At 49.9% G+C, this 14,798-nt stretch overlaps 1 protein-coding gene across 10 annotated transcripts; it reads left to right on the top strand.

The window, feature by feature from the left end:
* Nucleotides 1-42: 42 nt before the first annotated feature.
* ORAI2 (ORAI calcium release-activated calcium modulator 2) lies at nucleotides 43-14,672 on the top strand. Of its 10 annotated transcripts, none has more exons than XM_054207801.1 (5): nucleotides 43-125; nucleotides 461-2,260; nucleotides 4,665-4,710; nucleotides 6,821-7,061; nucleotides 11,839-14,672. In XM_054207801.1, the coding sequence occupies exons 4-5, from the start codon at nucleotides 6,834-6,836 to the stop codon at nucleotides 12,382-12,384; spliced, it is 774 nt and encodes a 257-aa protein (XP_054063776.1). In that variant the 5' UTR covers nucleotides 43-125; nucleotides 461-2,260; nucleotides 4,665-4,710; nucleotides 6,821-6,833; the 3' UTR covers nucleotides 12,385-14,672. The 10 variants fall into 10 exon arrangements, with proteins under 10 accessions (XP_054063776.1, XP_054063779.1, XP_054063775.1 ...); XM_054207804.1 differs by lacking the exon at nucleotides 43-125 and having other exon boundaries at nucleotides 138-1,317; nucleotides 2,062-2,260; XM_054207800.1 differs by lacking the exon at nucleotides 43-125 and having other exon boundaries at nucleotides 138-1,317; nucleotides 1,767-2,260.
* Nucleotides 14,673-14,798: the final 126 nt, after the last annotated feature.

Raw genomic sequence — 14,798 nt, 5'->3', positions numbered from 1 at the left:
GTTCTGTCTTTTTTTTTTTTTTTCTTTTTGAAGAGGATTTCAGTAAAGAAAAGAGATGCTTGGAGGTGCTGCAGGAAGGGACAAAAAGACCCAGAGATGTGGTGCATGTGAAAATATGGAAAAAGGTCTTAGCTGCATTTCATTTACTTTTTGCTTTTGGATTGGAACAATATCTTTTCCAAAAGATTATGTCTGTAAAGCTTCCAAATCCTGTGGCAGAAAGGCTTGGAATGGAATGGTTTTGCTTGTGTTCAGCTTCATGTAATGACAGTTGCCTTTCTCTCTGCTTGAGCTCTCTGCTTTGAACTTTGGGTTCCCTGGTGGGAACCATAACATCCATATATATATATTTACTTATTGGTGCTTAAATGAAAAGCATATGCAGTGGTGGTTTTATTTGTAATTTAGGTTGTTGTCTTTTCAGTGTATCTTTAATTAGAAGTGCCTGCTATCTTTCCAGACACGCTCATCCCAGGACCTCGGCATCCAGAATGTGGTGCTACTTCTTCTCAAGCCTTTGTTAATGCCAAATTATTTAACGCAAAAACAATAAAAAGGGGGAATCCCTTTTCGGATTTAGCCTTTGTTGAACAGTGCTGCCAGAAATCCTGCATTTTGCCTGAGCTGGCTTTATGTAACAGCTTCTCAGTGGTATTACCGTGGTGGCAGGGAGCAGATGCGATCAAGTGCAAGTGATGTTTGTGTTTAGCGCCCTTGTACAAAGACTTTAAAGCTGGATAACTTCTGAGCTGCAAGGTCCATGTCCCCACCACCACCCCGGGCTAGAGGTCTGCATGGAATTGTTTTCTGCTTGTCTCCATAGAGGCAGGTGCTTCAGAGTAAGTCATGACAGTGTTTCAATTCTCTAGTACTTAAGATGCAGAACGGATGTTCTGCGGTTGTTGGCATTTTCCCTGCGGAGAGGGACGAGTTATGAGAATCGCTTCGCTTGAATCCCCCTTGGGGCAGGTAAACCCTGTTGATAGGGCTGTGTCGTAGGATGAGCCATCAAAACATTGTGATGGTTCTTAGCTTTCGGGGACGGAGAAGAAGTGGGAGTCCCACAAATACACAAAGACTGTTCTTCCTCTGAGCTTGTCAGGCTTTTGAGCTGAATAAATAAGTGCTGTTTTGCATTAAGTAGAGCAGATGTTGCTGCATGAGGACACGCTTCTCAGTTGTGAAGAAGATGGACTTGAGTTGGTCTCGGTGAACTAAAGGATTTCCGGTTGTGCGGCCTCATCCTCCCTCCCTAGGATGCCATCGTTACCCGTGCTGAATTATTCATCCGCTATGTTTTCTAGGAATGCTAAATTGGTAGGTGAAATCCATAAAAAGCAAAGGGGATGTGTCGCTGAAGGTGGTATCTGCCTTACAGTCTGTCTTGCTGGGGTGGCTGAACGTAGCAGTAGGAGCTGTACTTGGTAGGTGTTGCGATGAATTCGGAAAAATACTACGCCGTGTTGTGGTTGTTCCTGTCAGTGCTGTGTCTTCCAAAATACAAAGGCACTTCAGAGCAAACGTTTGAAGGGAAGTTTCTTTGTTAAGACAAAATGCAAGTACTCTGTGACCTCAGAACGGAGAAAGCGTCATCCCTGGAGTAGAAAAAAGGGATGTGGTCCCATGTGTAGTAAAACAAGGAACAATTCTACAATCGCTTCCTGTTCCAAATATGCCACCAAAAAAGCAGTAATAACATAAAGGCTTTAAACTGCCAAGGATTTTGACCTGCTTATGTTAAATTCATGCTCTGGATTCTTTTCTAGAGGAGCCCCTCTCCTTTCTCTGGTGGAGACTAATCTCCAGGGGCTAAGGTTTGCTGCTGTTCCGTTTCCTCACGTGTTCCTGCAAGCGTGGGACCCTGGGAGACAGCGGCGTTAGTGCTGTAACCGAGCAGAGGTATTTGTAATCTCAGGAGAACAAACGTATTTGTCTCTTTAGTAAGTTTTTAGGAATTGTTTTCCTTTGTGTTTTCCCTCCCCCGGGCAGCAGTGAATCAGGAAGATGGGATTACCTAAAGCTGACCCATTGTGCTGCTCCTTTTCTTTATCTCCTTTTCAGGGAAGGAACTCCCTCCTCTTCCCCATACTCCTGTCCCTACCCTTGCGCTTCCCATGGGTTTGTGCAGAATTTCCCACTGAGTGGGTAGAGGAGGGACACAGGGAGATGGCAGCCTGGGCCCGGGGAGCCTCTGCTCTGCTTCAGCCAGAGGATGCTGCAGCTCGGCGCAGGCAGAACTCGGCGCTGCCTTTTGGCTTATGTAAGTGGAGACTTTTTGCTTGTATAATTAATAATTGTAATAAAAGCACGTTTACACCCCGTTGCACCAATACCTTCTCTGTGGAAAGACCTGGAGACCCGAGGGCCAGACCCAGTAACATTTTTATCCCCGACCGTGAATTTAGGGAGCCCTAGAGCTGTTTTTCCCTGTGGATGCATCTTCGCACGGGGAGCTCCGGGGGCTGTAGCCCCCGGGACCCCTCCCGCTGCTAGAAGGGCCGCCTGGCCCCGGTGGCACTGGGGATGGCCCGAGGTGGCCCCACTCTGTTTATAAAGCCCCCAGACCACCCTAAACCTCTCTCGGGGAGCGGAGGCCTCGGCTCCTCGCAGCCCGCGGGCGACCAGCCCACGCCGCGGTGCTCGGCGCTGCACAGCGGGACGCGGCGGGGGGCGGAGCCATCGCCCTCTTAGCCCCGCCCTTCTTCCCACCCCCGCCGTCACGGTCCAATGAGACGCTGGTCACGTGATGCGGGCGGGGCGTCTGCACGCCCCCCCATTTCCTGCGGGTCACGTGGCGGGTGCCCGGCGTTGCCTTGGCAGCGGCGGAGGCGGCTCCGGCTCTCGGCGGCGGCGGCGGCTCCCGGGGCGCCGCGCCCGGCCCGGCCCGGCCCGGCCCCCGGCCAGCCAGTGCGGTGAGCCAGGGCCCGCCCCCGCGGCCCCGGGGAGGGTGGTCCCATGCTCTGGGGTAGTTTCGTCCCCTGGGAGGGGAGGGGGGCACATCCTGCGTGGAGGGGAGCATCCCCTGCCCGGCCTGCACCGGGAGGAGCGGGGCTCATCCTGCCCGGTGTGCTGGGAGCGGGAGGAGAGTTGGGTTTATCCTGCCTGGATGGGGCTTACCCTGCCCGGGGGTGGGGGGGACGCGCCTCATCCCTCCCAGGCGGAGGGAATCCCCTGCCCGGGGTGGTGGGGGGTATGGGAGGCGGGACCCGTCCTGCCCGGCGGTGCTTTGGAGCTCCCTCGTGATGCAGAGGGCAGGCCGGCTGTCGGGGGATCCTATCGTGACAAAGGGATCCTCTCGCTGGGGGTGCTGTAGGGGAGACACCTCCTGCCTGCCCGCGGGGAAGCCCCAGAGCCAGGGCTGCTGGAAGGGGGACCCCAGCTGTGGGGTTGGAGCGGGCCCTGTCCTGCCCGGGGAGGATCCCTGGGCTGAGGGTGCCTTGCAGTGGAGGATCCGCCCCGAGAGGGATCTCATCCCGGCCTGGGGGATCCCCCGTCTGAGGGGGGACCCTCCCTGTGAGGGGTCTCATCTGGCCTGGGGTATCCCCCATCTGAGGGGGGATCCTCGCTTTGTGGGGTCTCATCTTGGCCTGGAGCATCCGCCGTCTGAAGGGGGATCTTCACTGTGTGGGGTCGCATCCTGCCTGGGGTGTGCTGAGAGTGGCTGGGGAGGAGGAGGAGGAGAGCCCCCCTGCTCAGGTGGTGCCCTGTGAGTAGGATCCCAGGTCTGGCGGTGGGTTGAGGGGGTTGCATCCTGCTCGGGGAGAGGGGTTTCCCCTGCTTGAGGTGTGCTGCCATAAGGGGGGGTCACAGCTGTGGGGGGTCACACCCCGCCTGGGCAGTGTGACTTCCCAGGGGTGCTGCTGGGGGGTCCCAAGCCTGAAGAGAACATGGGAAGGGGTTCCCCATAGCAAAGGGGGCCTGAGCTTGGGAGGCCCAGAGGGGGGGTAGCGGGCGCGAGGTTAGGCTTAGCCACGGTTTGCGGGCTCTTGAAGAGGGGAGAAAGGCGCTGGTACAAATACGCTGATCTGTCTCAGGCTGTGGGGCAGAAACCTGGGTCCGAGGCGGGGTCAGTGTCCCAAAGCCACGCAGAGACAGCATTCTGTGGGGAATTGCTCAGAGCGGGAGGGGGGTCCGTGTGTCTCAGCCCCATCAGCTTCGTCCCCTGCTGTGAAGAAATCCCCACACGTGCGCTTGCAACTTGCTGAGACATAAGGCGTGGCGAAGGCTTTCCCCGCTACGCTGGCTGCTCCGAAGGACAGCGCTGGACGGATTAACATAATCGATATGAGGTAGCAATCGCAGGGAGATTTCTGTCTCCAGCGGTATGAAACGCAGCGGGGTCAAACGCATCAGTGGTGCAACGGAAGTGAGTAAAGACACAGCTGGGGTGGACTTGGCCAGGGGTGGATGTTAGGATGAGGAAGAGGTCTCCTAGGGAAATCCTGATTCTCCATCCAAAACTCGACAGCCCTTTGCAGTAAAACCCTGAGGGATACTTATTTCTGTAAGAGCAAGTGTCCTAAACGTTTAACATTGCAAGGCAGGACCATGCAGTCTCCAGAATAACTCTCTTCTGATGCGGATAACTGTCTGAAAAGTATTTTGGGAGTAAAATTGCGTAAGATACAGTGCATGTAAAATGCTTCTTTGGTCTTGTGTTTCAGCCCTCAGAGCCCTCCACCCAGTCACTCCATGTCCGTAGCCAGCAAGGTGAGTTTGCCGTCCTGTTACTGCCCGTTTGGGCTACGTTTGTGTTTATGGATTTTATTCTGAAGTTGTTTACTTATTTGGGAACATCTCTTGAGCTGCTCCAGAGTGAAAATTCATCCTTGTGGTATTTTTAGCTTATTTTTCTAAGGGAAGAAGCAGATGTGATTGGGTACTTTTGCTCTCCCTCTGTAACCTCTGAATTCATTTGTCTTTTCAATGGAATTTGTCCCAGGGGTTGAAGTTTCCTACATACAAAGTTCCTATGCGTTTTGTGAAAATAAATGGCAGGGTAGAGGCCAGCAGTGTCCCAACTACAGACAAAGCTAATAAATTCACCCCACGCTATACGTTGCAGAATCCACACAGGATGTTGTCACAGGAAACAGCTTCATAGCTTTGTTGCTCGCAGAATGTCTCTGCTCTGATCCTCCCAGGAGGCTTTTTTCCCCTTCTTCTGTAAAATAGGTGATTCTTGCCTTTTTTCTGGAAACAGAGCAAGCAAAGAGGTTTGTCCCTGTTTATTCTGTTCTGGTTTTCATTGTCGTGTGCAAGTTCTTTTATTTTTGGTTTGTTTGTTTTTCTTTTTAATAACTTCAAAACTGCTGAGCAGTTAGGAGCCATCCTGGCGTCCTCCCGGGGCTGTAACAGTGGCCTTGTCAAAACCTGCCCAGAAAAACAAATCTTGTGCTCTTGCTGCCATCCTTATTACGTCTGAGGGGGCTGGAACCTGAAAGCCCACCGTGCTCAGGAGGGACAGACAAATCTCACAGCCTGCGGTGCTTTATTTGCTGCTGCAAAATCTTTCTTACTGTGCCTGGAACAGCTTTGTTCCTTTTTAGTAACAGCATTCGGAGTTGTGGGCAGTTGATGTCCTTTTTATCTTTGCCACTTCCTCAAATCTCACAGCAAATGTGGGTTTATTAGCTGTCACCATGTGGCCCGTGTATGGGGAGAGCGAGGGGGGGGACGTGGGCAGGGCTGGGGCTCCTCTCAAGCGAACAGCGAGGTGCCTGTGGCCTTGAGGTGCGGCGCTGGGACTAATTAGTACCACACCGTGCGTGATTCTGGGCATGCATCTCCTCCTCCTAGGAGCTGGTAAGTGATTTCAGAAATTTTTGCTCAAAACATTTAGGGAATTCTGTTCTGTTCTGCGTCTCCGGATGGAGATCACCGGAGCCGTTCGGCAGCAGCCCGGCTATGGTGTGGTGTGCGGAGGGGGTGGCTTGGATCCCGCACTGGTCTCTGCTCGCAGCAGTGGCAGTCACCGCCTGGAACAGTCTTGCTGCTTTCTTACATCTTTCAGTATAATCTCTTGAATCCGAAGGTGCTGGATTCCAGGAACTACCTGGAAGGCAGCTCACTTTTTCCCTTGGAATCGTCTTTTCCTTTCCCCGTGCTAAGAGCCACTGGTGGAAGGAAAGGAAGAGGATCCTTGGTCAGATGTGGCTGATAAGTGGCGTGTGAGCAGTTCAGGAAATTTAACTTCCCACTGCAGAAGGCTGGGAAGTTTATTTGTTAATCCAGCACAGCGTTCGGCTCTGTGACTACTGGGGGGGTCTCAGGGAAGAACTGTGCCTGTCTAAACTGAGCTATGGTGAGCAATGGTTTAACTGGAAAAAAAAAAGATTTCCGAAGAAAGAGCAAAAAGTGACTCCCTGAACATGCTCGCTGGCATTGCTTTGGTACTCGAAGGAGATGCGTTTGGAGCCAACCCGTGGTGCGCTGTGAAATTAACTGTCAGCTTACAACAAAATGATGAGATGGCGGCCCTATTTCCAAAGTGTCCCTATGTAAAACAAAGTTGTTACTAGCAAGGAGGAATTAAAGGGGAAAGTTGAGATGCTTTGAAATGAACAGCCAGGTGCTGTGCAGCCTTCCTGCATTCCTGCTGGAGCAGTTCCTGGGTTTACCTGTGTGATCTTTCCTAGTTCTCATGGGCATTTTTAGCACTTATGGATGGTCCTTTGTTCTGTGCTTGCAAGGGCGATGGTATTTGGTCCATCATTTTTCTGCTGACTGAGGGCGACTTCGTTTAAACGTAGCTTTTCCAGTAGCTGATGGTCGTCCTGTCTGCTACCTCCTTTTGAATGTGACTGTTTTGTTCCCTCAGCGTTTCTCTCATCATGAGTGCTGAATTAAACGTGCCGGTGGATCCTTCCACTCCTGCTTGCTGCTCTGAACCTGGCACCAAAGGCATGGATTATCGGGACTGGGTGCGGCGCAGCTATCTGGAATTGGTCACATCAAACCACCACTCCGTTCAAGCCCTTTCGTGGAGAAAACTGTACCTGAGCCGAGCCAAACTGAAAGCTTCCAGCAGAACCTCTGCTCTGCTCTCTGGATTTGCAATGGTATGTGTACTTTGTCGCAACGCTTTCTGAATCACGAAGGTTTTGGTTCTCTAAAATCATCTATTAATCAGTGTTTTCCTCCTGGGAAGTAGCAGGACACGCTGTTGTTTTCTGAAGAGGCAGGAGGCATCTGCCTGCGGGCTTCTGCTTGCCTGCTGCCAAAAAGTTTGAGGCTGGCTCTCTCGAGGGTACACGAGCTGCCGAACAGTCAACCCACACACTCCCAAATCAGCCCTTTAAAATTACCAGTCCCCTACCTGCCAGCGATCCTAAGTGCTCTGCCAGCACTTTTTTTAATTGTTGCTAAACAATACAGGGCCTGGGCCCCCAGGCCATTCCTCGCTGGCTGCCTTCGCGTGAGGCTGCGCTTGGGCGTGGAGCTCCTCGGGGCCCCTGCGGTTCCTGTGGTCCCGAACATTATCTTAATTTCTGTATGTGTTTTTTCAGGTCACGGTGTCTAAAATAAGGTGGAGGTTGGGTCACAGTCTGCCAGAGCGAAGTTTGCATGGCGTGATCGGGGAGATCGTGTTATACGCTGAGGTGTGAGAAGAGGCCCTGCGGCCTCGGACTCTGTAGCTTGAAGGGAGCCAAACGTGGTATATTTTTGTCAGTGCTGCCTATTGGGAATAATCCCTGGTACTTGCTTTTCTCCGTGCAGCACTTGGGTGTTATCTGGAAGCTATCTGCGTAGGTCAAAGCCATGTCAGGGAGCGAGCAAATAAACAAGACAGAGACAGTCAGCGGTCCAGTGCTCAGACCTGCCCGAGCCGTGGTGTTAGCAAAGCATGGCCGTGCTGTGTCGGTGTGAGCCTCTTCATCTGGCTCGTCGGGAGTGAGATTGAAACCTGTTCAGGGGAGGTTTTCTGCTCAGGAAATGGGCAGGTCTGGTTGTTCCTGAGCTCAGTCAGCCGAACGCAGAGAGGCGGAGGGCAGCGCCTGGGCGAGCGGGACGTGGTGTGGAGATGGTGCATCCTGCAGCTCAGAAGCTGGGGGAAGACAGGTCTCGGGAACTTTCCGGATAGATTTCCTTGCTTTATTTTAGCTTCTTCCGATGCTTTTTCCTCCCCCAATCCCTCAGAACGTGAATCATCTGTAACAGTACAGCGGTCTGGGATGACAAAGTTGGTGACCCAAAGTGAAGCTGGAGAAAGGCGAGCGGCGAGCGGAGTGGGACCAGGCTGCAGGGGAGAGAGGGCGCTTTGCGATTCCTCTCCGCTCGCCGGCTGCGTGCGAGCGATGCTCACAACTTTTCACACAGCGTATGTTGGTTTGTAACGGAAATTGGTGTGGGAATAACGGTGTTGGTGTGCGGAAATGGCAGAAAGTACCTCCTCATTGTGCTCTCCTGGAGACTTTCACTCTGAAGCTTTCTTACTCTCAAAAGCCACTCCTGTGCTTGCCCTTTGTGCCTCTGGGCTCCTTGAGTTCTGTGTTCCGCACTTGTGACTGTTCTCTTTAACGTGATGATTAAATGAACGTTTTTCGTTGTTGTGAACTGATTTATCTCAGTTACGTGCTTACAGGAGCAGGTGCCGGTGCTGGGGTGTGCTGGCATCACTGGGACCGGGAGGGGGATTGCAGCCCACCCACACCGCAGGGCCGAGCCACGTAGCTGAAAACAAAGCGTGCCTTCTCGACTCGAACGACAGAAAGTTGCTGAAAGCCCGTGGCAAACACGCAAAATTAACCATTTGACTTCTGTTCTCTTTAAACTGCTTAAAATGCAAGTCAAATACAGGCATAGGTATAAGTAGTGTTAATTATAATCACCAGCTTAACATAATAAGTACACTTGAAATCAGTAATTGTCGGAAATACACTTTTTTGCAATAAGGATTTCTCTTTATTAGCGAGCTTTTTCCCAGCGGATCGTACTGGACCTTCCAGTGAAAGCTGAGGTATCCATTCCTATCGGGTTATTTCTCTGCTGTTTTTTCGGCACACGGGAATTTGGTACGTGGACGTTTACTCTCCAATAAGAGCATCTCGTTGGCTATTGATGAAAGCAGAGAAGTTATTTAGAGTTAAAGAGTTTCCGTGAAGCCCTGTGTGCATTTAACTATGTAAACAAATGTCATATGGGGCTTGGCTATGGCTTTATTTACTTCCCTGTCAGTGTGGTTGATTCAAGCCGGTTCCACATTGGCTGAGAATTGTTACGAGCTGATGGATATTTAATCAACAGGCGGTGGCTTTCATCCAGCTCCTTCTGGACAGGCTGCAGAATAATGCGAACCTTCCTCGTTACTCCATGCTGTCTCCGGTATTTCTGGCATAGTCGGGCCGATGGGGAGGCTGTGGGTCCTTCCCAGTGCCGGGTCTGTTTGGAGGTGGGCTGAGGGCTGCTGCGTTTGCCCCGGGGAGACTGCAGGTAAAGGAGGTTTAGAAGGAGCTTAGGAAACCTCCTTCATAATTTTCCTGGTGGAAATAAGAGCTATTACTGCTAATCAGTCTTCTCAATACTGGTCCAGTTGCTACAGGATATGTATTTGATTTTCAAACAACCCAAACCCCCTAACAGATCTACTGGCGTGATTGTTTTTACAGGCTGCCAAACCATCTGTGTGAAAGTAACATGGTTTATGTTGAGCCATTTGTCATCCTTTTGCCTGATATTATCTATCTTCATCTACATTTCTCCAGAAATCTTCCACATCCATCATCTTTGTTGTGGACGGTCTGGGCTATACTGGTCTAAAAAAAAAAAAACCAAAACCCAAACAATCCGTAATTGCATGTAATTTAATTGCAGTTTAATTCTAAGATGTGCTCCTGTGAGGGTGGAGTTCAACAGGGTGATTCTCAAGCTTAAAATTAAGCCTACGCTGAAATACTCGGCGGCTCGGCAGAGCGCTCAGGGCCCTGCAAAGTCAAGCCCGTGACACCTCGGCTTCTGGGAAGTGGTTAAAATAAAGGGGGCTGCTATCGCAGAAGAGTAAAACTGTATCAAACATGACATATTAATAGTTTTACAGACCAAGCAGCGTATTTAATGATTTTTAAATGGGTTATGTCAGCTTGTCCTCTTTCTCTTATCCCGGTCAGAGAGTGACATGACAGTCTGTACGGGGTAAAGCGGTAAGAGCTCGCTCACCTTTCTGGTACTCGTTCGGGTTAAATGAACTGGTTTTCTGCCTTGCTGCCCTATCTGGATTGTTGATGTTTTTCCCTGAAATACCTCTTACTGAGCCATCAGTCAGTGTTAAAAATTCATCGCTTTGCACAGCTGAAGCTAGCCCTAGGGAGTAGGTTAGTCTGGGAGGAAACATCCAATTAGCTGAAAAGTGCTGCTCATGCGAAGGATAACAAGTAGAAATTGATATGTTGACATCAGCCAGGCTTTCAGCTTTAATATACAGCTATAAATTGAACGTGCAGGTACAATTCCTATTCAGCTTGCTGAATACTACGTCTCTGGGTATTACAGCACCCGATAGCGAACAATATACCTGCAGCTCGTCCTGGCTGATGGGGTGAGACCGACAATCACCGCACGGTACAAATTCATTGTACAGAACAGTGCGGCAGAGAATGGAGTGTGATCTCCTCCTCCTCCAGCCAGTACAAGGGGAACTGCAAAGAGAACATATGCAAGGCAACGCGCAATGTGTTTTAACTAAATTGACCTTGCAATAGATGCTGAAGCCAATCCTGCGTTGTTATTTTTTCCTCTATACAAGAACGACTGTAAACTGCAAACAGGAAGCTTTAAAAAAAAAAAGGAAAAAAAAAAAAAGTAAAAATGCCACACGTTCATAATCAGAAGAGTTCCTAGAGGGGAATGTTTGATGGTCTTCTCCACTGTTTTTGTGGCTTCTCTTACCAAAAGGTTTCTGCAGTCCTTCCAGGGATGCCACCTCACGGAAGTACTATTTTACTTCGCAGGTAGGTTAAGTAATTTTACAAATTCTTCTGCTAAACCAGTTAACAGGCCGGTACTAGGGCTCCAGGTCTGATCTCAGAAGAGCCCCCTGCTTCCTTGCACTTATTCTGCTTGTTAAGTTTTATTTGACTAAAGAAGAAATAGACACTTTAGAGACTTGCGATATGATAGCTCTTGTTTTGAGAAAACAGAGTCCTGTCTGAGCTGCTGAGCACACCCATAAGCCCACAGCTGTCTGCTTCTGCTGAGTGTATCAGCAGGTTATTAGCTCTCAAGGGAGAAATTTGAGGATATAAATAACTTGTATCTGGGCATATTTGTAATAAAAACAAACGTAGAATGTTCTGAGAATAGAAAGCGGCTATTTTAACTGTGGAACTATGAAGTAGCTTGCGTGCTTCCCATGGTGGGTAGTGAAACCTTGCTGGCCGCTGGCCAGGGGAGCTGCTTGCTTTTGCTTTTCTTTACGCGCCTGAAGTCGAAACTTCCTGCGCGGCAGCCGCAAGTGATGAGCGGAAGGAGAAGGTGTGATGGGCGGGCGGGCTAGCAGGCTGTCAGCTGCCTCCCAGCTCCGCTTGCTGTCTAATGAGTTCCTTCTGTTGTGTGTTTGGTTTGATGCAGTTCGTATGGCTCAGGGCTGCGAGAGGAGGTACGTTATTTCAGAAAATTCAGCGCAGAAACGCGCGCCTGAGCCTTCAGAAAGGCCAAGCTGCAGACTCGGGTACATCTTCATGGGAAACAGAAATGATCCATCTGGGCTGCCGTTCTAAAAAGCACTTGAGTGTGTACTTGACCTTAGGTGCGCTTCCTGAATAAAGATGCATTCCTGGCTGAAAGCCTCGAAAAGAGGACAACTCGCAGCTGTTGACGAGCTTTTTGTTCCTTTCCCCCCAGGTTGCCATGGTGGAGGTGCAGCTGGAGGTGCAGTACAAGTACCCCCAGATGCTGCTGATCGCTTTCAGTGCCTGCACAACGGTGCTCGTGGCAGTCCATCTCTTTGCCCTTCTCATCAGCACCTGCATCCTGCCTAACGTGGAAGCAGTGAGCAACATCCACAACCTGAACTCCATCAGCGAGTCCCCCCACGAGCGCATGCACCCCTACATCGAGCTGGCGTGGGGCTTCTCCACCGTCTTGGGGATCCTCCTTTTCCTTGCAGAAGTCGTGCTTCTGTGCTGGATAAAATTTCTGCCTGTGGGCTCCATCCTGAAAAATGAGACCACCAACGTCGAGAAGCCCAGCGGCCACGCGGGTTGGCAGTCGGCGCTGGTCTCCACCATCATCATGGTCCCAGTGGGTCTGATTTTTGTCGTCTTCACCATTCACTTCTACCGCTCTTTGGTGCGGCACAAAACGGAGCGCCACAACCGAGAGATCGAAGAGCTTCACAAACTGAAAGTGCAGTTAGACGGGCATGACAGAGGCATGCAGGTAGTGTGAGGGGGAGGCAGAGGCTGCTTCCAGCAAATCCGCTCAGCTAAGGCTGCGAGCAAAATACCTGTTTTGCTAGTTGGTGAGATGCACCAGCGATGGATTGTCTTGAGGCTTAAATATATAAATGCTAATTGCCTGCCATATATAGCTGTGGGTTCTAGTGCTGATTCAGACGCTGGGGTCTCTGGCCTGTTTCTGGTCCTACACACTCGCGTACTTACGTCAACGCTGCCGTGGAGTTCAAGGTCAAAACTTTATCTACCTTAACACTGGTAGCCAAAAATGTGTATTTTTTACAAATGCAATATTCCATTGCCAAAAGTAACGCTGCATCGGCTGTCCAAAACACCCGCGTGTGTGTGTGTAGGATCTGTCTTATGTGCCAGAACTCCCTGGCTGTCGGTGCAGCAGCAATTAACTGGCAGCTCGTCTCTAGAGCTGAGCTGGTTAATGAGGGTATCTGCAGCTGACTTGAGGACATCCAGGAACGCACAATAGAAACTGTGAGTGTTGACCACCTTTGTTCCAAAGCAAGTGTTCCGTAAATACATAACCAGAAAGAAATCAGCCTTAGCTTTTATGTTTGTTTTTTCTTGCTATTCCTTACTATATTTTTACAGCTAGGGAGGTAGAATTTCAACTTGGAGGAGGCTGGGAAGTTCTGTCGTACTTTCCTCAGCAGCATCTGTCACTTTAGATTGAGTGAATGCCAAGATCATGTGTTTTTTCCCAATAAGAGGCAAAAGTGCCCAGGGAAGGCTTACAGGTGTTTCAGTTTTAACAAGGACATTCTTAAAACAGAACAGTGACAGGGAATTTAATGAGACAAAACTTTGAAGGACTAGAAAAGCAAGTTTCAAGGAGGTAAGGAGTGACGGCGTGTAGCATATTGTAGAAATCTCTCGCTATATTGTCTTAGTTCATGTATCGTTGCAATGTCTTTGCCTGGTTTGCTGGAGAGAACAAGCCCCAGTCCTGCCTATTTCATCAGCTGTTTGGGTTTTTTTGTTAGGTGTAGCATTTGTCTGTCAAAAAAGAACGCTTCCTCCCCCCTCCACCAAAGCAGGCAACTCCTCTGGTGGAACCTGGAGCTGTACTGGCGAGTCTGACGGAGCTGGATCCAGCGGGAGAGCTGTGCGCCATTAAAGAGCTATCACCTTTCATTTGAGCTGGCTTTCTTTTTTTCCCCAGCAGCAGAGAAAATGACACTTGCCCGTCTGTATAGCAAGGGAAGCCTGTAAAGTCCAGAGCATCCTTGTGGGTGAAAACTTCTGGAAAAAAGGATTTTTATGATTTATGGTAACTTTGTGGAGGGAAAAGAGTGTTTTGCCATCGTCGGCTTTTTTAAGGGAAAGTAAGGCTTTCTGCCACCCAGGGCTGAAAGAAGCATAAGCACGTTTTCTTGGCCCTGATCCTGTGCTGATTTCCTGCTCTGCGCTCCAGCGCTGCAGTTGCAGGGTGTCCCAGGCCTTACGGGTCTCTGAAATCATTACGGATGTTTGTAATGTTCTGTTTAACCCTGGTCTCTTATTCCACTGGGATTTGAGAAATCTAGTGGCAGCGTATTACATGTCAGCTTCCCAGAGTGGGGAGTACACGCGAATCCCAGCGCAGCAGGGTGAGACTGTCCCTCTATTGCTCCCTGGCGAGGGCCTTGGGAACCCAGCTCTCGTCTCTCTTGTTTACACGCGCGTTTGAGCATTGCTGAACAAGTTGCTTAGCACTGTGTCTGTGGCTTTCATCTGTTGTTCTTGCCGCAGTTGGCATGTACCATATTGGCTGATGTGCAGCAAAGAAAATAGTCTTTGTGTGCTAAAAGACTAGTCTGTACTTATGCACGTATGCAAGAAATAAGGAGTGTCCTCCAGGAAGTGGGTGGTCGTGGAATTCCTACGATCTCCCCAGGAGTCTGCCCTCTCGCCCTCCTCCTTTTACCATAATAAAAATGAAACTTGCTGTTTATACGACAAAATCAGAGTTGAGTTTTCTGCCAATTATTACACGCGTAGGCTCTTCTACCAACAAAATTTCTATTGTGAGGCCAGAGTCAGGCCAGATAAGATGACTTGCCTCTGTACTTTGCAGTCTCCTTTAACATCAGTAATAATAGGACTTTCTGTGCTGTGGAGCTGAAGAGGTTGAGGAAAGTGTTGAGCCATTTTTGTAATTTAAAAATAAAAATCAAGTTTCACAGTGTGTGTACAGTGCTGTGAAAGCAGTGCAGCTCGTTTGGAAACAGCCAGATCGTTCATTTAATTCTTTGCAAATACAATAAATTTCAGCAAATGGAGAAATGCTGTAGAAACTGTGCTTTGATTTTGTAGAATAACTTGGTGAGGCTCTGGTGGGATTGGGTTCCAGATAAGTCTCGAGGCAGCGGATCGGCGACTGGAGTGGGATCACCTTACTCTAGCAGGTAG

Source organism: Rissa tridactyla, chromosome 7 (assembly GCF_028500815.1).
Source record: "Rissa tridactyla isolate bRisTri1 chromosome 7, bRisTri1.patW.cur.20221130, whole genome shotgun sequence".
Taxonomy (NCBI): Eukaryota; Metazoa; Chordata; class Aves; order Charadriiformes; family Laridae; genus Rissa; species Rissa tridactyla.
Note: the sequence above shows the minus strand (reverse complement) of the source record. Positions and strands in the feature narration are given on the sequence as shown.